The sequence below is a fragment of the Ascochyta rabiei genome, chromosome 13 (genome assembly GCF_004011695.2).
Source record: "Ascochyta rabiei chromosome 13, complete sequence".
In the NCBI taxonomy this organism is placed as follows: domain Eukaryota; kingdom Fungi; phylum Ascomycota; class Dothideomycetes; order Pleosporales; family Didymellaceae; genus Ascochyta; species Ascochyta rabiei.
Genome location: NC_082417.1, coordinates 672,290 through 697,282, shown reverse-complemented (window position 1 = coordinate 697,282; position 24,993 = coordinate 672,290). Strand labels below are relative to the sequence as shown.

Below are 24,993 nucleotides of genomic sequence, written 5' to 3'. Positions count from 1 at the left end.
CATAGCCGTCAGCGTGCATCCCTCGTGTGCCGCCAATTCCACTGCCCGCCGTCCCGCTCAGGCTCAGGCTCAGCCTCCAGGCCAGCTGCTTCTGGAATACAGGGTGACCTGATCCGTGGCTCCTCTGCTGGTAAGACGGCGCCTTTCCTCCTTGCACCCCTCCTTTGGGCTGTCTCCTTCTCGTGCCCGTTCCGCCTCTTCCGCCTCTTCTTGCTGTCGTCGTGGCTGTGTGTGGCAGCCCTCCCATGTCACCGTCGCAGCCCTCCCATGTCATCGTCGCAGCAGTCGAGTCTCTGCTCACTGCCCACGCCCCCCCCCTCCCCCCTCATGGCTATTGACGCCTATGCTAGCCCGGACGACGGGCTTGAGCTCGAGAGAATTGCCGTGCGTGCTCGTGTTGCTGCTGCCGGCGCTGCCCTTCTGCCGGCGCACCGTCACCAATAGATGGCCGTGCTGACACGGCGTGAACAGGTTGGCCCTTACTGCGTCTTCGACGACTACGCGAGTCCGCACCATCAACAGCAACAGCAACCGCAACCGACCAGTCGCCAAGAGCCTCCGCCTCCGCCCCCGCCCCCGCTGCTGAGGACGCCGACAGACGACAGCATGGAAGACCCCATGATGTCGAGCGACTTTCCCTTTGGCGGCATGCGCGGCCCCTGGCTCTCCACCGCCGGAGACGACATGACGCTCGCCGCCCCGGCCAACGACCTGACCAGCTGGAACGAGTGGATGCAGTACAACCCTGCGGCCGCCTCACAGAACCCCCAGCCGTCGCAGCCTCCTCCCATGACCGAGGCCCAGGCCACCGCCGTCCCCATCTCTGCTCCCATGTACGCTCCGTCTGGCGTGCCCTTTACCTTTGGCGGATCCGTCGACATGCCCGCCGCCTTCGACTTCAATGGCAACGCTCTGAGCTCCCCCTCCACCGTCGACCCCCACCAGCAGAACGGCTTCTACTCACCGCCCATGTGGCAGCAGCAGCCGCCGCCGCCGCCCCAACCACAGCAAGCGCTCTACACACCCACCCCCTTTGTTCACCCCGGCCCGCCTGCCTCCACACCGAGCCTGCACCACAGCCCCGGCTCTCTCCACAACGGCACCTCGTCTTCGCACTCCTCACCTGAGCCCGCCACCAGTTCGAAGAAGAGGAAGTCGACCGAGGACACCGAGGACTTGGATGAGCCGCCTTCGAGCAAAAAGGGTGCATCGCAGCCGCCGAAGAAGACGGCACACAACATGATCGAAAAGCGGTATCGAACCAACCTCAACGACAAGATTGCTGCCCTGCGCGACAGCGTCCCTAGCCTGCGTGTCATGTCACGACCCAACGGAACCGACGAGGACGATGACCCGGAGGACCTCGAGGGCCTCACCCCTGCTCACAAGCTGAACAAGGCTACCGTACTCTCCAAGGCTACCGAGTACATTCGCCATCTGGAGAAGCGCAACAAGCGCCTGGCCGACGAGGTCGCCACCCTGAAGGGACGCATCGAGAGCTACGAGAAGATGGCCATCTCAGGCCCCATGACCCTGCACGGATCCGTCGGTACGCCCGAGGCTAGCCGATTCCAAGAGGACCCATTCGCACACCACATGCCCATGGCCGGCCCGCCGCAGGGCATGATACCGGTTCCCGACAACATTCGCGCTCTACAGCAAGGCCTGCCGCCCCAGCAGCACTACGCCCATGCGTACCCACAGTACACTGCGCAGCCTCGTCAGGCTCCAGGTCCGCCCATGGTGAATGGACGCCGCAGCAGCGCAATGATGGGCAAGCTCATGGTAGGCTCTCTCGCCGGTCTCATGATCCTCGAAGGGTTTTCGGCCCGCGAACAGCCGCAGGAAGAGCTCTCCGGCCGTGGTCTCTTCGCTCTCCCCATCAACCTCGCTTCCATTCTATCTCCTACCACCTCCCTCGGCGCCACAACGGCTCAGATACCCATCGCGAAGCTGCTCCTTGTCTTTGGCGCATTCTTCTACCTCTTCGCTCCCTTGCTGACCCCCAAGCCAAAGCTGAAGAAGAAGTCGCTGCCTGCGTTCCTCTTGGCTCCTGCACCATCCCTCGCCTCTCCGGTCGAGGTGCGCCGCAAAGCATGGCTGACCGCCATTCAAACCGTCTGGGTGCCTCAACACAACTTTGCACTGGAGCTCGCGGCGCTTCTTTTGAAAACGCTGAAGCTCAGCACACGCAGAATCATCGGCTGGCACGGTTACGCATACCTCACGGGTACTACAAAAGACCAGGAGGTTGCGAGGGTCAAGGCCTGGAACATTGCGCTGGATGCGCAGCTCACGGGCGGCGATGCAGAAATCAGCAAGAGTCGCCTTGTGCTGAGTTTGATGGCGTCTGGAACCCTGCCAGATACACCAGCACGACTCATGCTCAAAGCCCTGCACACTCGCGTGTTGCTCTGGGAGGCTTCGAGTGCCACGCACGGCGGATGGCGGGTAGTGGACGAGCTGAGCGCAAAGCTAGCCCGCAGCTACTGGAATGCGGCCCGTAGCGAGCACCGCATCGCTAGCCACCTGAAAGGCACAGAGGCAGAGCCACTGCCGGACCACTTGGCTGCTCTTATCGAGAGGGAGTGCGACGAAGTGCTGGTACCTTCGATCGTACAGCGCGCCTACAACCTCGCCTGGAACCGACCGAGCGCTGAAAACACGGTCGTTGATCCTTCCATGGACGGCGTTGTAGAGGATTTCGCCATCAGCTCGCCGCTCGACGCACTTGCCGCATGGCACTCGAGTCTTGTCCTGAACCGGGGTCTCGCTGCGTATCTTGCGGCGAAGACGGTCGACTCGACTCTCGACCTGGATCTTGCCCTTCAGACGGCACCCGCCAACTCACAAGCTCAGGTGCGGGCTTTGGTCGCAGATGCTGTCGTCTTCGACGAGGACCGCGACGCTCGCATTGCCAAAGCCCTCGAGGCACTTCCTACCCCGCCTTCTTCAAAGGCCAGCGAGACGGGTCTCAACCTCGTCGGCGACGCCACGGTCGCAGTCGACGTTCGCAAGGCCCTCACCATGGCCAAATGTCTATCCCTCATCGAATCCCCGCACCGCCACGCACACAAACGCGCCATCTACGTCGTCAACAACACATTCCTCCCCGAGTGCACAACCACGCTCCTCGGCTTCGTCGCCGGCTACAAGATCCTCGTCCGCTTCATGGAGGACGCGTCGCTGCAAGTCCAGACCAGCTCCGGCCTCGAGCGCATCACGTCTGCACTGCGCCTGTGGGTGGGCCGCGAGGCTGGCCGCCGCAGCGGCCTGTCGAACAAGGCCCGGACCAGGATCGTAGCGTACTGTGTCAAGAGCAGCAAGACGCTCGTCGGACTCGCCGAGGTCGATGTCGACGACGGGTATGCGAGTGCGAGTGTGAAAGACGACGAGACCTGCCAATAAAGTCCTCTTTCCTCTTTCTTTTCGGCTCTGCTTGTTAGGTTGAAAATAGGGATCAAGCAGCCCCTCTTCTACTGGTGTTTACTGGCGTTTTTTCTCAACAAGGAATTAAAATGCAGCCATGGCGATCTTTTTTTTTTTTTTTTTTTTTTTTTTTTTTTATATAGCTTTGCATTCAGCTTCACATTCAGCTTCGCATTCAGCTTTGCGTTCAGCTTCCGAAGGCTTTCCTCTTCATTTCATCTCTTTGCTCTTTCTTCTCTTTCTTCTTGTCGCTACCTATCCTCTCTCTCTCTCTCTCTCTCTCTCTCTCTACTTTGTAGATACCACCATATCCAACATGACAATCACATGACAATCACAATCACAATCACAATCACAATCACAATCACAATCACATGACAATCGCAATCGCAATCGCCGCCGTCACTCTGCGACCTCGCCTTGCCTTGCCTCGCCTTCTCCTCGCCTTCTCCTCTGTCCCGCCCCATTGTCAATCTCCCGCTCAATCGTTTCTCGCGGGCTGACTGCGTCTTCGGTGCAAACCAAGGCCGGGTCCGCTGCGTGGCGCTGGCGGTATGGACTGGGTACCGACGAGATGCTGTGGGTGGTGGGAGGGAGGGGGAGGGGAGTAGGGATTGTGTGCTTGGGCGTCTTGGGGGGTGGTGAGGGGGGGCGGTTATTGATGATGGTGGTGGTGATGGTGATGGTGATGGTGATGGTGGTGATGGTGATGGTGGTGATGGTGATGGTGGTGATGGTGATGGTGATGATGATGATGATGATGATGATGATAATAATAATAATAATAACAATAATAATAACGAGGTAAATGCGAATGCAAACTCATCGCTATCCAAATGCTTCGCTAGAGAAGGAGATGCCCCAAACGCCAGTCTATGCAAGCGCGCCTCGGTATGCAGAGTTACATGTACACATATCGCCATTCCAACATGGTTCCCCCCCCAGATCGCTCACGCCATCACCTCTCTCGCTTCGTCTTGGTGGGATCGACTACCTCCACTCGTCCCAATCCTTGGCTCCTCTTTCTCGGCTGCTGCTCTTCTTGCCTTTTCTCGGTGCGTCGAGGAAGCCCTCGGGGAGATCGTTCCAGTTCTTGGTCTGCGGTACCGTCTTGGTCTGTGTCCTGACCCGGCGGTCGGCAGCCTGCTCATCGCTGCTGACTTGGTACTCGTCGTCGTCGTCGTCTTCCGAGATGTAGTTGTACTGATCGTACTTTTTCTTCGTCTCGATGGTCTGAAGCGGCACATCGCCATCCGCATACATGTCCTGCTCTCTACCCAGGATCTGGTCTGCTTTGCTCGGGCTGCGGCGTCCGTCGCGGTGTGCTGTGACTGTGCCGGTTTTGGTCGCGGAGAGGTATTGGGTCTGGTCGGCGTGGCGGTAGGATACACGTGGAGAGGGCGGATTGTAACCGCCCGGCTGCCAGCCCTGAGCGACGCGACCGACGCGCCTGAACTCTGCTTCGGTGGGGGTGTCGATGCCCCAGCCAGCGGCGCGCTCGCGCTGCTTCTGTTGCTGCTCCTCGAGTTGGCGGTCCTGGCGTATGCGGTCGCGCGCTGCGAGCCACTTGGGGCTCGGTTCCCAGGACCAGCCGTCGCCGGTGGTGTTGATGATGGGAAGGAACCATTTGATGGGCGAGGGACCGAAGACGTGGGCGAGGTTGCGTTTCCATCCCAGGTCGAAAGCGTTTGGCAGCTGCTCGTTGTCTCGTTCGTCGAGGTAGTTGTCGTAGCGGTCCTGGTACTGCTGGCGTTCTCGGTGCTCGTACGAGCTGTAGGCTGTGTGCGAGTAGCCGTTGGCGTTGGCGGTGGCGATGGCGGTGGCGGTGGCGTTGGGGTTGGGGTACGCATGAGGGGGCGGTGGGGAGCGCGAGGGCGTCTCGCCTTCTTCCGGACGTGTGACGCCGGGGAGTGCGTTGGCGTGGATGTCGCGCAGCTGGTCGCCGATGCTCAGGCGGCCGTTGGCGTGGGCGTCGAGGTAGTTGCGGTCGTCGAGGTTGTGCTTCATGGCCTGGCGGAGGGGCGACAGGTAGCGCGTCTTCTCGAGGCTTTCAATGGTGGTCTGGCCCCGGAGCGTGAGCCACAGGTGCCATGCGGTGAAGCCGGTGATGACGAGGCCGATGATGCCGGAGAGGACGGCGAGCAGAACGTGGTTGATGGGCATGAAGGAGTCGGTGTACTGGCTGTCGGACAGGATCTCGGACCACACCCACGTGGCGGAGGTGGCGAAGCAGAGCCAGCAGAAGAAGGTGAGGTACAGCAGGAACAGCAGGAAGGCCTTGTAGTTGCGCAGGCCGACGCACGTGGCCAGCCAGGGGCAGTGGTGGTCCATCTTCAGGACGCAGCGCTTGCAGGTGGAGCAGTGGTGGGCGCGGTCGGGCTTGTGGGAGCGGCACTTGTTGCAGAAGCGGACGCCGCCGTCGGACGCCTTTACGGTGAAGGAGGTGTAGTGCATGCCGCCGCCTTCCTGGGCGGGCAGGTTGCTGTAGCCATTGCGGGTGTTGAGGGGCGAGCCGGGGTCGGCGAAGACGGCGGTGGTGTAGCTCCAGGTGAGCAGGCAGTAGAGGACGAAGCCGAGGGCGGAGGTGAAGTGGCCTGGGAGTGTCAGTGTTGGGGACCGGTTGCATGTGTGTGGGTGCCAGGGTCAGGCTGCACGTGTGTCTCGTGGAGAGGGTGAGACGGAGGGGGGAGAGAGAGAGACAGCGCACCGGTCCAGGCATTCTTCGAGGGCACGAGGCCAATGCTGACCTCGACCCAGCAGGCCCAAGTGGTCAGGCCGTAGACGAACAGCAGGGGGAAGTAGGTGATGGTGTTGCAGCAGTAGCGCTCGACCTTGCGGGCCCAGGCGCGCGGGCGCATGGTGCGCGAGGGGGACGAGGGGGGAGAGGGCGAGCCCAGCGTGGCCATGGTCGATGCTCTCCGCCCGGCTCTCGGCTCTTGTTAGCGGTGCAGCGCGAGAGTGGGCATAGGGTGCGACTGTGTGCGGGCGTGCAGCTGGTTGCGGCTGGTTGCGGCTGGTTGCGACGGGGTGCGACGGGGTGCGACGGGGTGCAACGGGGTGCAACGGGGCGCGACGGGGTGCGGCTGGGTGCGACGGGGTGCGACTGCGGTGCCGTCGAGCGAGTGGTTGTGTTTTGCGGCGTCTAAAGGGTCTACGGCTACGGCTACGGCTACGGCTACGGGGCGAGGCTAGCGGCACGGCGATGCATTCGAGAAGGGGTGCAGAAGGGGTGCAGAAAGGGTGCAGAAGGGGTGCACAAGGCGTCTGAGGCGTCCAAGCGTGCTCAAACGGTACCAAAGAGAGGCAGAAGGGTGCCAGTAGCAAGGGTGGAGACGGGAGAGGGCTGTTGCACACGCGGTTTCAGGGTGTGGCGGCGCACAGCGAGTCACAGGCAGCAGCGCAGAGGGACGAGCCAGCACGAGGGCAGCGGTCGTGGCGTGGAGGGCGTGGAGGGCGTAGAGGGCGTGGAGGGCGTAGAGGGCGTAGAGGGCGTAGAGGGCGTAGAGGTGATGGCGGTGGTGGAGGAGGCGGTGGTGACAGTGAGCACGAGAGTGTCCTCTACCCCGGACCAGCGTTGGTGGAGGCGGTCCAGCGCTCCAAGCAATAGACGTGGCCCAATCGAGGCGCATGTCCGCACGCCCGCAGCCCTGGGCCGATCTGACAGGGGACGGAGGAGGAAGAGGACGAGGCAGGCACGGAGCTGGGGCGCACGTGACTGGCCGCCGTGACTGGCCGCCGTGACTGGCCGTCGTGACTGGCCGCCGTGCCTGCAATCACAACCCAGCTCGCGAGGCACGAGAAGCACGAGAGGCGCAAGAAAGCAGGCAGCCATGGATCACTGCTGCCGTAGGTACTGAATCGCCGCCGCCCTGCTGACTGCCCGGCCCTGTCCTACCGCTCCCTCGATGCTCACTGAGAGTCTGAGACGTCGAACCGCTTGGCTACACTGGCAGTCGCACACACGCGTCCCGGCTCCAGCGTCTCCACCTCTCCATCACCGTCCCTGGTCACCGACGCGGGTCAACTAATTAAACGTAGCTTGACACAACTGATACAGACGCCCCCATCCTCCTGTCCCATCCCTGTCTGTGACGGTCCATGATAAACGTTGCGCTCCTGCTGGCCTGCCTGCCTGCCTGCCTGCCAGCCTGCCAGCCTGCCTGCCTTCGCTAACAACACGCTCTCTGCTCTCTGCTCTCTGCTCTCTGCTCTCTGCTCTCTGCTCTCTGCTCTCCGCTCTCCGCTCTCTGCTCTCTGCTCTCTGCTCTCCGCTCTTTGACTTCGGACTGTCGTTGGCCTGTCGCTGCCCGTGCCATCCCCCATCCTCTGCGAGCATGCACTGATCCACTCCACTCGTTTGCCCTGCCTCTCTTCCGCCGCCCACCATGCTTGCGACCAGGAGACGGCCGCTGCTGCTGCTGGTCGCCCTCACCCTCGTTTTCCTCGTCGTCTTCTACCACCGAGACCAGGCCGACCGCATCTACCAGCAGTGGTCCGCCTCGATCGAGTCGCATCCCATGAAGCTGCCTGCCAACACCACCCTCGGCTTTGGCGCCGTCGTCGTCGTCTCCAAACAGGGCTCCGAACGCCGCCATGCCCTGCTCCAGGCTGCCAACGTGACCGACGTCCAACTCACGATCCCAGAGCAGCCACAGTGGTCCGAAGGCGACGTGCAAAGGTTCATCAACGGCCAGGACAACGTTCAGAGAGGCTCCGTCCTAGCCTGGTTGGGCCACCACAACGCTCTTCGCTGGTAAGCTGCTCTTCGGCACCCCGCGCCTTGGCTGCAGCCTCGTGCTCGTGCGCGTGCTCCCTTGTGCACAGCCGCCGCTCATTCGCTGCAGGTTCCTAGACTCTGGACGAGAGACCGCCCTCATTCTCGAAGACGACGTCGACTGGGACATTCGCCTGCGCAGCATCCAGATCCCACTTGCAGCGAGCGCTGCCCGCCAGCTCCTCCCCCCACAACGATCCTTCCACCCATTTGCGAATTTTGGCAGCAACCATGTACACTACTGGGGCAATCCTGTCGACTGGGACCTGCTCTACCTTGGCCACTGCGGCGACTACTTTGATGAGATCACCGAAGAGGGCCCCAAGGCCACAAACAAGCGATACAACCTGACCGACACACCACACGTCTTGTACAAAGACTACACCCTCCCCACGAGATCCGACCTGCATCCCTTCACCCAAGCCTTGTTCGGTGCCTTGCAGATGCCCGCGCATTCGCGCATCTTCCACCGTTCCAAGTTCCCGCTCTGCTCTTTTGGCTACGCAGTCACGCGCCCGGCCGCTGAACGACTGCTCAACGACCTCGCCCCGCCCATGCTCCGCAAAAAGGGTCCTCGCGCATTCGACGTCTCGCTCCTGCACGCCTGCAACAAGGGCGCTAAGACGCCCTCCCCCACCGTCAACTGGAAGAACCCCAAACCTCACCCGGACCCCAATCTGCGCTACAAGTACGCAAGCCCAGGCCTTCGCTGCTGGACCCTGAATTCCGAGTTGTTCCACCACATGCCAGGCCAGAGCGAGATTGCTGAAATTGGCGCAAGAGCAGGAGAAGAAGAGGCTGGAATCCCACCCGTGGACCTGGCCGGCCAAGCCCAGGTCATCTACCGAAACGAAACGACCAACATTGACTGCGGCTTCTGGAGCGGCGCCTTCGCCTTTGACGACGACGATGTAGACCAGCTCCGTACCCTCCAAGCAACGGTGGGGAGGCAAGGCAGGTGCCTGAAGGAAGGACGACGAGACACTGAAGGCACGCCCCAGACATTCATGGACTAGAAGCCCATGGCTTGAGCAGCGGTCAGAGTGCCACTTTTGGCTCGAGTCGCAGCATCCAATCACTACGCTCTCACATCGACTGTATATACGACAACATCATTCCCACCAGCTGACCACGGCGTCCCGGAAGGCGTTTCCAAGGCGTGTATCCAGCACGGCATGTTTATAGGACGGATTTTTTGTTATTCTTCTCGCATCCTTGGCAGCAAGGTCTGCACACACGGCGCATGTAGGCGATTTGTTTCCCGTCTTTCATGGACGGATTTCGAGCAGCGTTTTACAGCAACAGGAGGAACAGCATGAGCCACAGCATTGATACCATGATAGATTTAAATCAAAGTACCCATACCTGTCCGTTCTGACGCGCAACTCTCCTCTAGCCGTGGGTGAAACTTGCCTGTCGATGAACACTGAGGTAGTCACCGAGAACCTTGGTTTCGCAATAACAACGACAACAACGACAACAACGACGACGACAACGACAACAACGACAACGACAACGACAACAACGACGACGACAACGACAACAACGACGACGACAACGACAACAACGACGACAACAACGACAACAACGACGACAACAACGACAACAACGACGACAACAACGACAACAACGACAACAACAACAACAACAACAACAACAACAAAAACCACAATAGCAGTCACCATGACGACTACCAAACGCCTCTCTCTCTCTCTCTCTCTCTCTCTCTCTACCATATGTACAGCATCACCCCCCAACGCACTGTCTCATCAGCGACAAGTAGACGTCATGCACACAGCCCCACTAACGCAACCTATAAACACACAACGCTAAGAACGTAAGGATACAAAACATAAAGAAGAAAAGACTTTAAGTATAGATAGATTTATCTTAATAAATGCAGAGTTTTAACTGGGGTATGCGCTACTCGTTAAGCCTTAAAACTCCAACCTGGGAAATTAAATGCTGAAATGCTCTCAAAAAGGTGCTGCGGCTCCTAAACTCCTACAACCCTACATGGCTGCTATTTACGCCATGCCTCTATGCCGTACTGTAAAACAACAACAACAACAACAACAACCACCTCCTACTGTCGTTCCTCAAACCTCAAACTTGTCCAGCCAGTGCCTGACCACAACCCGCCCTTCGTCAAAAGACTTCTTCTCCATGCGCACAATAATGGCTGCGTGCGAGTGGCGGTCCTTGCGGATGTATACGGGAAACTTCTGGATGCCTACATTGTCGAGAGCTTCGATCATCTTGAACTGATCCTGCCTCAGGGCGAGAGCCGGAAACTCAACCCCAGAGCCCTTGGACTCCTCGTTGGACTCCACGTCCGCAACAGGGTTCTTGCCTTCGTACCTGGGAGACGTAGGCTGGGTCGGAGAAGCCACCTCCTCGCTGTCGGCGTCCAGATACTCCTGTTCTTGAGCGTTGTTGACATTCTCAAACATATCCTCGACTTCCTTGCGGGCAGCATTGAGCATGGCTGGGACGCGGTATCGACCAGCCTCGATCCCCGCCCCACCCATCTCGTGTAGGCGGATACGCTGTTGGCTACGGAACGACTGAATCGCTGAGTTGCACAGGAAGAGCGTGGTGCCGATGGGTATGAAAACAACTAGGAACGCGAAAAGAGGCACGCGGCTGAAGACAGTCCGTGTGGAAGCAGTCAGCCGTTGGGCCAATGCCGGCGCGGGCTCCTGCTCTTTTGGTGAAGCTGGATTCTCGCCATCGATGATGACCTGGTCGTAGCCCGGCAGGTAGTTGATCTTGACCTCGTCTGGCTTGACAAACGGATCAGTCTGAGAAATCCCAGCGGTATAATAAGTCACGGTACGGTCGTTCGCGATGTTCGCATACAGGCTGCGGTGCTTGAATTGTGCTAGGGCTTTGATGAAGATGCTCTCGGGATCTGCCAGCACGGACAGTATAGGTCGGCTAGTGTCTCGGAACTTGTCGATAGCGAACAACTGTCTGCCGCTGGTCGACAGCGTCCTGGCTCCCAACACGTTCCATACATGGCTGGTGTATCCTCTCAGTGGTGTTCGGACGCCGAGATGTGGTGTAGCAAAGGTGGTGAAGTTCTACAGATGGGTCAGTTGGGCTCAGTTGCCGTCCATCCAAAAGCGACATACTACTGGTTGTATGTGCTCAAAGACACCCTTGTGGTAGAGCAGTCCGATTGCATATCTTGCTACAAGGCCTCCCAAGGAATATCCAGTAATGCTGAACTTATTGATATCGTGGCCGTCCTTCTTCAGCTCCTCGAGTCTTGCTTCGACTTCGTTCGCGACACGCTCGCCACCAAGTTCGATGCCGTCGTAGGTGAAACTACCGGAATTGCTTTCGGGAACAAGGACGTCAAGGTCTGGATACCTCTCGCGGATGGCAGTGGTGAGGTAGTTGAGGTGCTTCGGGTGGCCCCAGAGCCTGGATATCGTCAGCGCTGGGTCGTCCGTTGAGGCGGAAGGCGAGGCACGCCTCGTGACGTTTGACGTACCCGTGAACAAGGACCACAAGATGGTCGACCTTTCGTGGGCTGTTAGTTGGGGCAGAGTTAGCCATTGCTGCGAGGCGTATGTTTGGCAGGTTAACTGCTCAGACAGGAAGGGGCGAGCTGGCTATTGTATTTCTAGCGCTCCATATCTCGTCCGGGAAGGCGCTCTTATCGGAGCCACCGCTGCTCGGAACGCAGCGAGCGAGACTTGGCGTAGCAGTGCAGATTGGGATTGGTCTGCGAGATGCACGGCGTATACAATTCCTCCGACAGACCGTTACACGCTCGGCGTTTAAACAGTTGACCATATGTGACAGGTTCAAACACGTTTCGGCGCGATCCATAACGTCATGATCGGCGTACATACCCTGCAGGCTTGGCGATCCAATGTTGGGGAACAGCTGCAGCTTGCATGGCAGGCACTCTCACCTTGAGCTGACTTTGCCGCGAAACTCGGAGTGCGGTCAAATAAACGCTCTCGTTGATGCGGAGCTTTGTAGTAGATGACCTTCTGTGGTAGTTGTGAGTGAGAGCATGTGAGAGAATCCACAAGGCGGCTACTTCTTCCCTCACCCTTAGCACCGCTCGACGCTCTCTGCGTGGGGCTCCCTTTCTCCAAGTACAACTTCCGCTGCACTGTAGTTGGCAGTGTCACGCCGCGCTGTTGCTTCGCGCACCCACTGCTCACATGGTATGTCTTGGCCGTGAGGGAGCTTGTTGTCATGGTAGCTCACCACGTTCCATCGTTCAGCAGCAGACAACATATCAGCCATGTGGCCATCAGTACCTGCCTTCAGAAGCTTTGCAAACGTAACATGTCCTGCGGGAACCAAATGCGAGCTCCCTTACTGCATCTTCACCCATGATGCTGTAACGCCGCACATCAAACCGACAAACTCAGCGTCCAGCAACACATCAGGGAGCGAGCCAGCTGCGAAACGCCAGAAGCTCGACAACAACACACAAGAGAAGGCCTCAAGCATACAACCGCACCTACCAACCGCGCCAAGGCCTGTCTTTACTGGGTTGACCGCAGGTAAGAACAAAGCAGCTGCAGCAAACAAGAGACAAAGTAATGCCACGACCGCATCACCAGAGCCGACAGGCAGTGGGAAGGATGCCCATGTCCTACCACAATCCGCAACCCGGCCAGTGTCACCCCCTCCAAAAGCATCTGCGACGAAGGTCGTCCCTGCGCCGACAGGTCCAGTACCGCTGATGCCACGCAAAGTCCTGAAAGAACCTGCCATCTTTACCAAACGATTAACACTTTTGAAAGCGCTGCATGGTTTTATGAAGCCACTGAACGACAAGATCGCAAAGGCTTCAAAGCCCGAGATTAAGGCTTTACACATGGATCCGAATCAGCTCAATAAGCTAGCGGTTGATGAGGAAGAACGGATTGCCAAAGCCAACCCCGCTGTCTACGAGAACGTCCTAAAACTTCGACTTGTCAAGCTCAAGAAAATGACGCCAGAAGAATGGGTGAAAGAGAGGTTCGAGGCATTGGCGAAGGAGCGAGGGTTGCCTCCTAAGAAACCTCCGCCCAAAAAAGTCGACACCGGCCTCACCTCCGAAGAGGAAGTCATCTTTCTTTCGACTCTCACTTGTCCCCAGGACGGCTTGGACGCACACGGCTATGTCACGAAGCTGCCAACGACGGAACAGCTGAGCGAAGCCAGATCTGCGCAAGCTGCGGCTGACTTCTGGGAGGTGTGCGATCGATGCAATACCCGTTTCCAGGTTTTTCCGGAGCGTAGGGAAGAAGACGGCGCTCTCACTACTGGTGGCCAATGCACGCATCACTGGGGCAAACGTGTGTTCCCCCAAAGGGCGAAGAACATTGTCCCTGAGCCGACGACGTTCTCCTGCTGTAACGAGCCCGTCGGCTCACCAGGATGCACCACGTACGATACCCATGTCTATAAAATTTCAGACCCAAAGCGACTCTCGCTGGTCATGCCGTTTGTCCAGACACCGGTAAATGACAAGGCACCATCGGGTATTGCGGTATGCTTTGACTGCGAGATGGGATACACCACTCACGGTCTTGAGCTCATGCGACTCACAGCCATTGCGTGGCCGTCACACAAGCCACTGGTCGACGTTCTGGTCCGTCCAATTGGGCATCTCCTCGACGTGAACACACGCTTCTCCGGTATTACGACAGAGCAGTTTCTGAACGCAAAGCCATACGATCCCACAAATCCTACGCCCCGCCGAAATGACATTCGTATTGTGGAGTCACCATATGCAGCACGAGATCTATTCCTGGCTCACGTCACAACCACGACCCCTATCCTTGGCCACGCCCTCGAAAACGATCTAAACACACTCAGGATTATCCATCCAAACATCATCGACACTGTACTGCTCTTCCCACATCGACGAGGCCTGCCTCTACGCCACGGCCTCCGCTTTCTAGCAAAGGACAAACTCGATCTCGATATACAACAAGGCGGAGCTGCAGGTCACGACAGTTTCGAGGACGCAAAGACGACCGGTGAGTTGGTCCGGTTCAAGGTGGCAGAAAAATGGAAACAACTGAAGCATGACGGCTGGGAGATACGTAAGGACGGAGTGTTCCCGCCTATGCCGCCCGGGACGCCGCCTCCACAGGCGCCTCCCGCTCTGTCCATGATGCCGCCAGCACGAATGGCAACGGTTGAGGGAAGCATAGCGGAGAAACGGAAGCTCGAGCAAGTTGAGTGCAGCACGTTTGCTAGTGATGAGCCACCTACAAAAAAGCAAGCCTAGATTTAGCGACAGTCTTGAGGTGTGCTTAGCGAATAATCCCTACATAAGCCAGAAATGGGTATCATCCAGAGTGCAACATGGCTTATGGGTGTATGGCGCCATGTGCCTAGTTTCAGCATCTTGAACCCCTCAAGTGTCTTTTCAAGCCTTGTGCTTCACCGTGTTGCTCGTGCCGCATTTCGAAGGACTGACAGCCTCCGGTACAGCCCTCGTCTTCTTCGTTCCTTCGAGTGGGGTGCATTGTGCAGTGCTGCAGATCTCCATCCAGCATGTGCGACTTTCAGCATTCATTTCCTCCGTGGTTCGACCAGATGCCTTCGCTCTCTTCATCCTCTCCCTTCCTGTCCGTTCACAACCAATCCCTGCACGCCCTCCAAGCTCTCCTTCACCGGCTCATACACCACATCGACGTCCAAATCCTTCATGACACCGATCACAACGCCCACGCTCTCGAAGAATCCGTTCACAGCAACGCGCAACATTCGATTCGTAGTCGCAGCATAGTTGACCTGCAAGATGTTCTGCTCTTTATCGCCCGCTAGGGAGAATGACCGGCGTACGAGGGGTGACAGTTCGGCATCGACAGAGAGGGCGCGCTCGGCGGTCGAGGCGTAGCGATGTGAGGGGAAGGGGATGTTGAGTGTGCTGTGGACGTTAGAGCGATGGTTGATGGTAGTGGGAAGAGGACGTGGTTACAGCGTGCACGGGAACTCGGCCGTGTCGCACGTCTTTGTGTCAGCCATAGCGTCGTAAGATCTCTTCATGCAGCCTGACAATGTCGAAGACCAAACGTTATCGATTAGGAACCGTGAGGCTCAGCGAAGTGCGCAAGGCTTGCCCCGCGCCCCACATCTCACCGACCCTGGCCAGGGAGCTATGGCCACGCCTGCACTCGACGGCGTCATCAATCATCATACTACCAAGAGCGGCATGGCTCCCTACCGTTACGCAACATACAAACGCATCATGACTGAATCGCGAAAGCTTACCTCGGACCGTGTCTCCTGCATTCTCAGCTTTCCTCGCCCTCCATAACCAATACGCCCAGACACATCTCTCAGTTGACTAGCTCAACCGACCAACTCCCAACGAACACGGCAACACAAGATGCTTCGCACATTCGCATCCAGGTCCTCACGGACACTACGCGTCGCCAACGTGCGACCGTTCTCCCAGTCGACCGTCCAGCGCGTTGAGGGTTACCCTAACAATGCCTCGACGAACGACAAGACGAAGACGGACATGCTGCCCGATGACGAGCACAGCGTGAACAAGGCGAAGAAGGGCGACACCAACGACATCCAGACGAGCAATCTGAAGAGCGGGATCGAGTAAGCTGGACGCCTTTCACTACCCCTTTTTTTCCTCGTACACGACTCATTCGGATGGATATCACGGCGGTCGTGAATGAGGACCATGTAGAGTGGAGAAACAAGGCTAATGTCGAACAGCAGCGCAAAGGAAGGCACCGGCGGCCACGCAACCGAGGGCAGGGACTCTGCTGGCGGCAAGGCGAAGGCGAAGAAGGAGTTTCCTGAGGCGCCGGACCCAGCGATCGGTATGCAGGACGAGAGGGGCGGCCGTGGAGGTTAGACGACAGCGATGAAGAAACGCATGTTGAGAGCCGTGTACCATACCAGCGAATGAAACGAATAAGGGTTTTTCCAAATGCTTCTTCAATTCACCAAAGACGTATCGTCATACGGACCAAAAGAGGTCTCAGTTCTTGACAAGACCAAGCTCCCCTTCTAAACAACGCAACCTCTCAATTTCGCGTCGTTGCTCTCCATTCTCCTGCCGAACGATTTCAGGAACCAGTATCAAAACCATTGGTGCAGCCGACAGCCATGCATTGAAGAAGTCGAAGCCACATGATATTCCAGTGCGCGCTGGAAAAGCACACGACTCACCCTCACGACACGACACGAAAGACACTGCGTCTTCCACGGCGTCGTCCCGTAGCTCCTCTGTGCGTGCCCAGCCGAGTCCGAGCAAAGCGCTTCTTCACTCGCGGACTACCTCCCTCGGTTTCTATATCCACTCACCAAGAACAGCGCCATGACTCGGCTGGGGGTTAGGGTAAAAACCTTGAAGCTGGGTGTACTAAGAACTGCACGGGCGACCACGCACGTCTGGAGGCGAACAAAGAAGAAAGAGAAGAGTCCTGAAAACGTTGATTAATCCTAAGTCATGTCCTCGGCCCATTCAGAAGGTAAATTTCCTACTTTTGCCCAAACTCCGTGGCTCGTGGATAATTCTTCTCAAAGAGAGGGGGGGGAAAGAGCACCTCATTAGGATGCTATGTGCATGTATCGAAAACCCAAAAAATCCGGCATTACACTTTCGATTGTGTATGCAGCCCATGTTTCCCTCGCGAGAGATACCACGCCCGTTAAAATTCAGGGAGGTTCTCCCGCTTGAGCATGGGCGTTACTTCTGGAATGTCCTGGAGATAGTGAAGGGTCATCACGAGCTGCCCATCTAGGTCTTCGCCGATACTGGAGCGCACGGGTAGACCACAGCTCTGTCAGTCTGCCTGTAAACACAAAGCTCTGTGTTTATAACTCTGTCTTGCTCGCTGTGAAGTCCCACAGCATCTTGACAAGCGTGTCGGGCAGGGTGTACAGATCGACGTGGAACTCTCCGTCTGTGATTGTGTTAGCGTGTTGCTCGCGTTAGACAGCTTCAGCGCTGGGTAGGCTCAGGGTATGCGCACTCTCCACATCGTTCTTGGTGTAGGTTTCGCTGGTCTTGTTGTCGTGGACCATGGTTACGACGTGCAGCAAGTCATCCTCGCTCAGCTTTTGCAGTCCGTCGGCCAGCTTCTCCATGTCGACGGCCTTGTCGCGTCGGCTCTTCTTCTTGGACGCGTCTTTGCTGCGGACGCCGTTTGCGTCGGCAGAACCGGAGTCTTGGAGGAGAGCGAGGAGCTCGGGCTTGGGGTTGCGGAACGTCTGCGAGCATGGTATTAGTGAGGCGTGCCAAGGCAAGGGCAATGGTGTGTTGGAGGACGGGGCACAGCAAGGGGACGTACGACTTGGTGCTTGGCCTCGTAGCGCTCAGACTGGAAGTTCAGGTCGTGGCTGAGTGTGTGTTCGCCTCCCTTGTGCACAGCAGTGAGGACAATGTTCATGTCGAACTCTCCCCATCCCTGCTCGTCGATGCGGAAGGGCGGCTTCTTGAAGACTGCGCGAGCATCAGCATGCACTCTGCGTTGGCGTGGGCGTCGTGGCGGCGCACTCACCCTGCTTGTTCTTGTCGAACGAAGGGTGCAGGTTGTAGACGGCCTTCTCGTAGACGGTGGGCAGGATCTCTTTGCCCTGGTCGTCCAGCAGCCAGATCTCGATGTTCCATGAGCGCATGGGGAAGCCCTCGACTGGTGACGGGCCATCGCTGTCAAGGGCGCGTTAGTGATTGCGCGGCGGTTTGGCGCGTGCAGCAGGCAGCCGGCAGCAGGCAGAGCGAGCGCCGTGGTTGCGCGTGCGGGACAGGACGTACATGGGCTTCTGGTGGGTGATGATCTTGACCCAGCGCTTGACCTGCCAAACATTAGCGTTGCCGTTCTATGTTGCGCCACAGGCGGCGGGCACACTTGCGTCGGGCATGGTGGCGGTGTTGTGTGTGGGAGCGTGGGAGCGTTGGGCGATTCAGAGGGCGGGTGTCTGGAGGGTGCGCGACTGTCGGCGCGTGGTGAGGGCGGACGTCGAGGTTCGGTTGGCTGGTTGGCTGGTTGGCTCGCGACTGTTGCTTTGGCGGAGCGGGACCAGTGGCCAGTGGCCAGTGGGCGCGCGAAGCCAGCAAGCTACAGCTCCTCCTTGGCGCAACAATCCCGCGCAGGTGTACCTGCACGCGCGGGAGCTACTGCCGCAGGGTCCAGGTTGTGAAGAGAGAGAGAGAGAGAGAGAGAGAGAGAGAAGAAGAAGAAACGCCAACACCCACAGGGCCTACATGCGAGCTGCGAGGCCTCGACGCATAGCTACCAGTGCGCCGGTCTCTCCACCTCCCCCTGCTCTCCGTCGACGTCACTGTCTGCCTGTCCTGCTCCACTGGCTTCACACGTGAGCTTGGGGAATGCCGTCGACTCTGGAGTCAGGCCAGTTGAGTACTATCTACTATGTGCAGGGTGTGAGAGCTTCTATCGCCGTGATGGAAATACCGCCCCAAAATGTCATCGCTTCGTGCATGCATGCTTCATCCTCCACCTCCGTCTCTGTCTGTCTCCGTCTCCACCCCACTCACTTCAACATCCATCCTACTCTACTCCGACGACTTGTTGAACAGAGCCTCGTTCTCCTGCTGGGCCTTGATGAAAGCCTCCTTGAAGAGGTTGGCGTCTGGAAGTCGCTGTTAGCGTATCGTCGCCGCGTCATTGCACATGGCTGTGACTTACTCTCGCTGTTGCCGAAGCGGATAGCCAGAGTCTGAGCCTCGGGCTCGCCCTCGCTGACATCGGCGGCGGCGTTCCAGACCCAGCTGCGGTCGCTGCCAACGTTGGGCGAAAGCTTCATGTCCGGCACAACTGTACACAGCTTAGCATTCACGTCACCTCCGAATCACAATGTGTCATACCGTAGTGGTTGGCGCAGACCTTGAGCGTCTTGTCTCGTCGCATCACCAGGCGCGTCTTGCCGTTCTCCTTGTGCTTGAGTAACCTGACGTCGCCGGTGCCCCTCTCCTTCCACTCCCGCGACTCGCGGTCGAACTTGAACAGCTTGGCGCGCATCTTGAACACCTGCTCCTCAAGCTCCTCGTTGGTCTTGGTGTCGACCTTCTCGGTAAGGTGAACGACGGGGGCGAACTCGACGTCAGGCTCCTGGTTCTCGGGGTCCTCCTCCTGCGCCCGTGTTAGTGTCGCGCCAACAAAGGGGTGCCTGCGTGCACTTACACCAGTGGCCTGCGCCTTGGACGAGCCAGAGGGCTCATCGGCATCGTCGGCCTCCTCCTTCTTCTCCTTCTTGGGGCCGCCACCGAACATGGAAAAGACATTGTCCTTGACGGCAGCCGCAGCCGACGCGGCGGCTTCTGTGGCCTTCTCCGTCACCGGCTTGTCGTCGCTCGAAGCAGTGGCGGGCTTCTCCTCCTTGTCGGCGGCCTGGTCGGCGGCCTTGTCGGTGGTGACCTTGGCCGTCTCGTCCTTGACAAGAGTTGCGCCGGGGTTGGCAACCTGCTCGGCGGCAGGGTCGGGCTTTGCGACGTCAGACATGATGTATGGTTGAGCGGACGGTTTCTGTGTGTGCTTTGTGAATGGTTCGTGAAGGAGCAAGCGTCACTGGAACCAGGAGGAATAAGTCACAGACTGTGTTTGGGTGTTGTCGTTAGCCCCAAATTTGTGGGAGGCAATGGAGGGGCAGCACTGGTCATAGCGCGCTACGCAGGGCTTAGGTGCCTCAAGGCTCACATCCTCAATCAACACCGCGGGGGCAGAGGAGGACCAGGGTAAGCGTACTAGCTTATTGCACATCTATTAAGCACAAGCTTGACCATCCCTTGCCTTCTACGAAAAAGAAGAAAGAAAGAAACACAACGCCAATGCCACCTCGCCCCGCGTCTGGTATCTGACAAAATCCAACGTGCCAACACCGCTTTCGTCTCCGGTGCTGTGGATAAAGCAAACCCGAGCATGCATGCCGTCTCCGAGTATCATGCTGTGAACCGAACGCCAAACCCAGCCAATGTTACATCATCGATTCCGTGCAAGGCACCCTCTCCATATCAAGGCACTGCCTCTGTTCAGACCTCCTTCTCGTGGGCGTGCGGCTGCGATTGCAGACAGGCCTGGCTCTGCATCTCGTTCAAGCCTTTCCGCCAGCTTCCAACAGCTTTCTCCATGCTGCATCGCAACCGAAGGGCGTTCATCCTAGCCTTCCACATCGTCTGCGACAGTCGGACTGGTGCAGTAGCTCTCCGTAGACCTAGCCAGGTGGCTCCAGGGACGTGCTTAATGAACTTTGTGCCAGACTCTAGGCCTTCTTTCGTGCTGCGATAGGCTGCCTGCTCCAGCTGCCGCCCTTCCTCTACCCATCGACCAAGATTGGGACCAGCAACGTCAACTAGCTTCGCTTGGAGCTGCTCCGCAGTGGTGGAGGAGATGTTCAAGAACAGCGATTGAGCGCCGACAACCTTGTTTGCAGTCGTTTCCAGCACCTGGTCGAACCAAGTCTTGTTGTGGCCCAAGTTCACCTCGAACGACTGGCGTAGAAGAGGCTTCGAGTAGCTGGCAATACTGACGTTGAATGAACCAAAAGGATACTCATCTTCGAGATCAACAAAGTACTCGCCGGTGATGATCCTTACATAGCGGATAGGGACCAGCGTGGCGTTGCGGAAAACCTGGATCTGAAGTTGCGGCTTCTTTCTCGAACTAGCCAAGTCCTTCGACGGAGTAAGGACGAACTGGTTAGAACCGGCAGTCTGCATGTCAAAACCACTGACCCCTTCGTCCTTGTTGTTCTTCTCTTGCTTTGGCTTGGGTTGCTTGGCCGGCGGGGCAATGACTGAGGGGCCCTTTGGCACAGACAAAGACCAGGAAGACACAGACATTACAGAAGCGACTTTCAAGGAGCTGACTGCTGGTGTCGTGACGACCGGGCTTGATACAGGTGTGACAGACAAGTACGACGGCTCAGCCGCGGTCGCTGTAGATTTGTCGAGCAAAAGCGGCATGTATATCGGGCTGAGGACGAACGCGGACAGCATTGCTGTCAATGCAATGGATAGGAGCAGAACTTTGGTAGTGGCAGGGGCTCCTGTTCGTAGCTGTTTGCCCATAGCTCGCAGGATGTCAACCACGCTAGCAAGCCGTCCCTTTGGGGCAACCCCAACTTCCGTTGGCACCAAATGCGGGCTGATCAGTGCAAGATGACGGTTGACCTGCAACGGCTCCAGCTCACAAAAGGTAAACGCGTCGAGTGGGAGCACCTCAAGCAACTTGAAGTCAGCCTCGTTGTCGCTGCGGCCTTCGATGCAAACACTCAGGCTCCGCATGTCGTACGTACGAGCTCCAGCACCGTACGGTCGAATCTCTGAAAGTTCTATTGTAGGGACCTTGTGCCGACGAAGGGCGGCTCGAAGCGAGTCGAATGTCTGCGGATCAGCATAGGAGTCACGCTTTGTATGGCAGTGGACCACCAGGTCGAACTGTGCTGTCTTCCGGGGTCCGAGCCTGAGCTGCCTCCCATCGTCCGTCTTTACGACGACTTCAGGCAACGCGGCACCGTTGTCGTGAATTTGGAGTTGCGAACAGCGGAAAGCATGAATGACAGGCCCGAGGGGCTCCATCTGGCCTCGCACCATGACTGACCTTGTGTTGCTAGGCGATGCTGTCAGTGCGGCATGGATTTGAGACGTAATGCTGTCTTGCACCCATCTCTCGGGCAGCCCGAGGTAGAGGATCTTGTAGGACTCTGGGGTGGGAACACATCGAGGTGAGAGGGCCGCCTTGACTACCAACCGTATTTGCGCCTGACCATAACGCTCTAGTATCTTGGGCAGCTCCTCCGTCTGGGCAGGGAGTGTCTTGATGATTGTAGTTCCAAGAGAAGCATCAGCATCTTCTGTGAGCTCTTCATCGAGCTGAATCATGCTTGAGCCCGCACTGCCGTCCATGTGGTCTGGTACCATCGTGAGCATACTGTCCGCCCCACCCGCAGACAACGGCGTCTCGAGATCGTCGTCTGCAGCGACGGCAGCAGCATGCATAGACTGGATGCTTTCGTCAAGCGCTCGGCCGCCGTTCTCGAAGTCATCATCGTCGTCGCTAAATGCCGAGGCATCATCTGGAGTCGGAGCGTCAGACGTAGACGCAATCGATTCAGTATGTGCTTCGTCGTCCGAGGTCTCGATCAGACTATCAGTGAGCAGCTCGTAAGTGCTGTCGTCCAGTGAGCTGCCAGGCTGCTCTGGCAGTCGACGCGTAGTCGATTTCATCATCAAGGTGCTAAGGTCAAGGCTGGTGAGTGAGCGATCAGCTTGCACAGGCGGGTACTTGAACTCGGGCGCTGCTTTGGGATCACTTGAAGGCATGTCAGTTGCGAAGACCAGAAGGAGCGTGTGAAAGAGACATCAGAGAGCCGTGGAGTCGTGGAGGGGTAAAGTAGGCTCGCAGAGGCCGCTCGGGTGAAGGTAGGGCGGAAGCTGCCTAACGGCTAGTGGACCAGGCGCGTGAAACGGGTGCCTTGCTGGGTATGATGCAAGCGGGGAAGCTGAGACACGGGGGCGTACCTTGTCGAAGACTGTGAAAGACAGACTGCTGCGAAACGGCGGTCAGTCAAGAGTGTGCAGTCAAGTCGATGATCAGGTCGAGCGTTTGGTCGACTTGTGCATTGAATGCGCAACGGCGTGCAAGTCGTCAGCTAAGTGAAGCACTCACGAGCACCTGGCTTACCATGGTCGATGGCGGGGCGCGACCAATCACAGGCAAGGGCTCCCGCATTTCCTTTCCTTATCGGTATCACTACTTGATTCAGTCCCACAATCAGAAGGCACGTGAGGTGAGCAGCTCAGAGAGAAGATAGCAATCCTGGTTTGATTGCGAGAACGATGACTCGCGCTCGCGGGTCTAGGTCTACGCGTAGCTATGTGTTGCGTGTCGCTCTATATGTACAGTAAACGTGGAACCAGCCCGGCAACGCCTTTGATCATCACCTTTGCCCCCCATGGCCCAGCCAAGATGCATCGGGAACACCGCCACGCCGCATGAAAAGCTGAAGCAAATATTGGCGCCCTCCAGAATGCTCGCATGAACGTGACACAGAACAACAATAAACAGCAATCATCAAGGCCCGGGTGACGCCCATCCTCCAGCAACGTCCACCCACTCTGCAAGGCAGGAACCTTCTTTGCCTTCGACGTCGACGATATCGGTATCACATCTGCAGCGACAGCCCACGCCGTTTTCTTTGGGTGGATCTGGATGTGCCCAGTAGTCATCTTCCTCTCTCCGTGCCTTCTCATCTAGTGTGGTCGGTTCCAGGTAGGGGATTCGTGGCAGCTGTCGCGCGGGCGCATTGGCGGGACAGTGTTGGATCGTAGTGTGTCGGTAGCCAAAGTCGCGGAAGTAGTGGACGTCCTGTGGACCAAGAAGGATGCCTGCAGCAAGCGAGTGAATCGGTGCATCACCCCACTGTTGCACGTTAGCCATACACGCTACTCGCAGAGAAGTACACTTACTCGCTCCATCCAGAAGCCACCGCTCCGATCCATCATCTCGAAGAAGTCGTTGTACTCTTTGCTCCGGTACCAGCTCAGATTGACAATCTCGAAGTTACTCCAGAAATGACACATGTTGTAGTTCTCACCCTCCATGTTCTCTGGATCAATATCGGGGAGCGCTCCTGTGCCTGGTTCGGAGTTCAAGATCTCTTGAGGCAGAGGCTTCTTGTACTTTGGGTCGTCTTTCGGCAACTTGTCCTTTGGCTCCTCCTTCGGCTTCTCGACAAACATCTCCCACATCCCTTGCGATGTTATGTTGTTCATCCTCTTGAACGCTGACGCGTAGCGGAAGATGTTTGGGACCGTTTCCCTCAGCTCCTTCACAGCAATGGTGAAGCCGTAAGTCTTCTTATTCCGTATCATGTGGATGAAAGGATCGTACGTAATGTCGCAGAAATAGGTAATCTCCGGTTCCAGCCGCCAATACCATTCGTACTTCTGTAGTAACTCATGTTTGTAGAATTGACTGTGGCATGTTAGCACATCTATAACATCAAGAATTGCGTACAGAGTGTGCACACCCAGAGTAGAACCGACACATGTGATGGTAGCTTTCCATACCACCATACATGATCGCGCGGTCGCCCTGCTTAGCGATACCTTCCTTGACAACCGCAGGATCTGCCCATTCTGGGAATTCCCAGTGCTCTGGTGCAATCTTACCCCATTCTACGATCGACTGTGTGTGATTACCGACGGTCTCTTTGAAGGTCGAGTTGAAGTCGCCGTCGTTGAGGAAGACATAGGGGTAGTTGAACCACCTATTGAAGTGCCTTTCGAAGGACTTGATAGACTGTATAACGCCATCAAGCTCCTTGTTCCTCGCCAGGACCACGATAGCTGCGTTTGCGCGGGGACCGTTCGTTTGAGGCTCGAGACAACCTACTGCGAAAGGCTTATCATACTTTTCGCTGATTTTCCTGCATGTCGTCAGTCTCTTAATCAGGTGGTGTGGAGCAGGCAGTTGGAAGCATACCGTATTGAAGGAGGAACGCCGCCGCCGGGCATGTTCATGATACCCTGCGAGTCTGGCGACCTCACAAAGAGAACCAAGATTAGGATTATGACCAGACATGGGAACAGCAGCACGAGGCCCAGCGGTAACGAGACGGTCGAGTTTCCCTTCAGTCGTATGCGCCGGCGGAAGAAGGCCAATCGGGGAGAAACCTTTTCTGCGCGTCGTGACAGGTCGTCGAACTTGTCCAGGCTGTCCTGCGAGGACGGTAACCTCCTCGTCAGATCTTGTATGAAGCCCATGCTTGCGCTCTAGCACTTCGTGCCGAGCAAACGCTGTGTCTCCTGCCTGTGGCAGCGGTCCGTCCGT

General features: G+C 57.5%; 12 protein-coding genes across 12 annotated transcripts, besides 22 other annotated features; 5 read left to right on the top strand and 7 right to left on the bottom strand.

The window, feature by feature from the left end:
* Positions 1 to 444: 444 nt before the first annotated feature.
* On the top strand, positions 445 to 3,408 carry EKO05_0007814 (Clr6 histone deacetylase associated PHD protein-2 Cph2; the record flags this gene model as incomplete). The annotated part of the gene is made up of 1 exon (XM_038940959.2): positions 445 to 3,408. One exon carries the CDS (start codon positions 445 to 447, stop codon positions 3,406 to 3,408), a length of 2,964 nt encoding a protein of 987 aa, XP_038797049.2.
* Positions 975 to 998: a tandem repeat.
* A 127-nt stretch (positions 3,409 to 3,535) lies between the features above and the next one.
* Positions 3,536 to 3,566: a tandem repeat.
* A 123-nt stretch (positions 3,567 to 3,689) lies between these two features.
* Positions 3,690 to 3,719: a tandem repeat.
* Positions 3,720 to 3,748: 29 nt separating this feature from the next.
* Positions 3,749 to 3,824: a tandem repeat.
* Positions 3,825 to 3,842: 18 nt separating this feature from the next.
* Positions 3,843 to 3,892: a tandem repeat.
* A 196-nt stretch (positions 3,893 to 4,088) lies between these two features.
* Positions 4,089 to 4,229: a tandem repeat.
* Positions 4,230 to 4,419: 190 nt separating this feature from the next.
* On the bottom strand, positions 4,420 to 6,335 carry EKO05_0007813 (Protein S-acyltransferase; the record flags this gene model as incomplete). The annotated part of the gene is made up of 2 exons (XM_038941024.1): positions 4,420 to 6,023; positions 6,137 to 6,335. 2 exons carry the CDS (start codon positions 6,333 to 6,335, stop codon positions 4,420 to 4,422), a joined length of 1,803 nt encoding a protein of 600 aa, XP_038797050.1.
* Positions 4,598 to 4,617: a tandem repeat.
* Positions 5,226 to 5,260: a tandem repeat.
* Positions 6,336 to 6,447: 112 nt separating the features above from the next.
* Positions 6,448 to 6,533: a tandem repeat.
* Positions 6,534 to 6,580: 47 nt separating this feature from the next.
* Positions 6,581 to 6,610: a tandem repeat.
* Positions 6,611 to 6,863: 253 nt separating this feature from the next.
* Positions 6,864 to 6,936: a tandem repeat.
* Positions 6,937 to 6,965: a tandem repeat.
* Positions 6,966 to 7,551: 586 nt separating this feature from the next.
* Positions 7,552 to 7,595: a tandem repeat.
* Positions 7,596 to 7,608: 13 nt separating this feature from the next.
* Positions 7,609 to 7,704: a tandem repeat.
* Positions 7,705 to 7,814: 110 nt separating this feature from the next.
* EKO05_0007812 (uncharacterized protein) lies at positions 7,815 to 9,219 on the top strand (the record flags this gene model as incomplete). Its single annotated transcript, XM_038941089.1, has 2 exons — positions 7,815 to 8,182; positions 8,274 to 9,219. 2 exons carry the CDS (start codon positions 7,815 to 7,817, stop codon positions 9,217 to 9,219), a joined length of 1,314 nt encoding a protein of 437 aa, XP_038797051.1.
* Positions 9,220 to 9,622: 403 nt separating this feature from the next.
* EKO05_0007811 (uncharacterized protein) lies at positions 9,623 to 10,036 on the top strand (the record flags this gene model as incomplete). The annotated part of the gene is made up of 1 exon (XM_038941148.2): positions 9,623 to 10,036. The coding sequence occupies one exon, from the start codon at positions 9,623 to 9,625 to the stop codon at positions 10,034 to 10,036; it is 414 nt and encodes a 137-aa protein (XP_038797052.2).
* Positions 9,905 to 9,934: a tandem repeat.
* Positions 10,037 to 10,259: 223 nt separating the features above from the next.
* Positions 10,260 to 10,286: a tandem repeat.
* A 16-nt stretch (positions 10,287 to 10,302) lies between these two features.
* On the bottom strand, positions 10,303 to 11,770 carry EKO05_0007810 (uncharacterized protein; the record flags this gene model as incomplete). Its single annotated transcript, XM_038941144.1, has 3 exons — positions 10,303 to 11,289; positions 11,341 to 11,635; positions 11,706 to 11,770. The coding sequence occupies 3 exons, from the start codon at positions 11,768 to 11,770 to the stop codon at positions 10,303 to 10,305; spliced, it is 1,347 nt and encodes a 448-aa protein (XP_038797053.1).
* Positions 11,771 to 12,473: 703 nt separating this feature from the next.
* On the top strand, positions 12,474 to 14,459 carry EKO05_0007809 (RNA exonuclease 3; the record flags this gene model as incomplete). The annotated part of the gene is made up of 1 exon (XM_038946350.1): positions 12,474 to 14,459. One exon carries the CDS (start codon positions 12,474 to 12,476, stop codon positions 14,457 to 14,459), a length of 1,986 nt encoding a protein of 661 aa, XP_038797054.1.
* Positions 14,460 to 14,785: 326 nt separating this feature from the next.
* Positions 14,786 to 15,202, bottom strand: EKO05_0007808 (uncharacterized protein; the record flags this gene model as incomplete). Its single annotated transcript, XM_038940930.2, has 2 exons — positions 14,786 to 15,104; positions 15,156 to 15,202. The coding sequence occupies 2 exons, from the start codon at positions 15,200 to 15,202 to the stop codon at positions 14,786 to 14,788; spliced, it is 366 nt and encodes a 121-aa protein (XP_038797055.2).
* Positions 15,203 to 15,566: 364 nt separating this feature from the next.
* Positions 15,567 to 16,052, top strand: EKO05_0007807 (uncharacterized protein; the record flags this gene model as incomplete). Its single annotated transcript, XM_038941025.1, has 2 exons — positions 15,567 to 15,790; positions 15,911 to 16,052. The coding sequence occupies 2 exons, from the start codon at positions 15,567 to 15,569 to the stop codon at positions 16,050 to 16,052; spliced, it is 366 nt and encodes a 121-aa protein (XP_038797056.1).
* A 306-nt stretch (positions 16,053 to 16,358) lies between these two features.
* Positions 16,359 to 16,394: a tandem repeat.
* Positions 16,395 to 17,017: 623 nt separating this feature from the next.
* On the bottom strand, positions 17,018 to 18,064 carry EKO05_0007806 (transcription factor TFIIF complex subunit Tfg3; the record flags this gene model as incomplete). Its single annotated transcript, XM_038940943.1, has 6 exons — positions 17,018 to 17,106; positions 17,176 to 17,413; positions 17,494 to 17,645; positions 17,704 to 17,852; positions 17,958 to 17,998; positions 18,050 to 18,064. The coding sequence occupies 6 exons, from the start codon at positions 18,062 to 18,064 to the stop codon at positions 17,018 to 17,020; spliced, it is 684 nt and encodes a 227-aa protein (XP_038797057.1).
* Positions 18,065 to 18,166: 102 nt separating this feature from the next.
* Positions 18,167 to 18,193: a tandem repeat.
* A 150-nt stretch (positions 18,194 to 18,343) lies between these two features.
* Positions 18,344 to 18,374: a tandem repeat.
* A 281-nt stretch (positions 18,375 to 18,655) lies between these two features.
* Positions 18,656 to 18,687: a tandem repeat.
* Positions 18,684 to 18,723: a tandem repeat.
* On the bottom strand, positions 18,717 to 19,662 carry EKO05_0007805 (Ran GTPase binding protein Sbp1; the record flags this gene model as incomplete). The annotated part of the gene is made up of 4 exons (XM_038941182.1): positions 18,717 to 18,793; positions 18,850 to 18,978; positions 19,029 to 19,293; positions 19,345 to 19,662. The coding sequence occupies 4 exons, from the start codon at positions 19,660 to 19,662 to the stop codon at positions 18,717 to 18,719; spliced, it is 789 nt and encodes a 262-aa protein (XP_038797058.1).
* A 527-nt stretch (positions 19,663 to 20,189) lies between these two features.
* Positions 20,190 to 22,481, bottom strand: EKO05_0007804 (uncharacterized protein; the record flags this gene model as incomplete). The annotated part of the gene is made up of 1 exon (XM_038946351.1): positions 20,190 to 22,481. One exon carries the CDS (start codon positions 22,479 to 22,481, stop codon positions 20,190 to 20,192), a length of 2,292 nt encoding a protein of 763 aa, XP_038797059.1.
* Positions 20,970 to 20,998: a tandem repeat.
* A 751-nt stretch (positions 22,482 to 23,232) lies between the features above and the next one.
* On the bottom strand, positions 23,233 to 24,926 carry EKO05_0007803 (O-glycoside alpha-1,2-mannosyltransferase 4; the record flags this gene model as incomplete). The annotated part of the gene is made up of 4 exons (XM_038941164.1): positions 23,233 to 23,580; positions 23,628 to 24,135; positions 24,191 to 24,589; positions 24,646 to 24,926. 4 exons carry the CDS (start codon positions 24,924 to 24,926, stop codon positions 23,233 to 23,235), a joined length of 1,536 nt encoding a protein of 511 aa, XP_038797060.1.
* Positions 24,927 to 24,993: the final 67 nt, after the last annotated feature.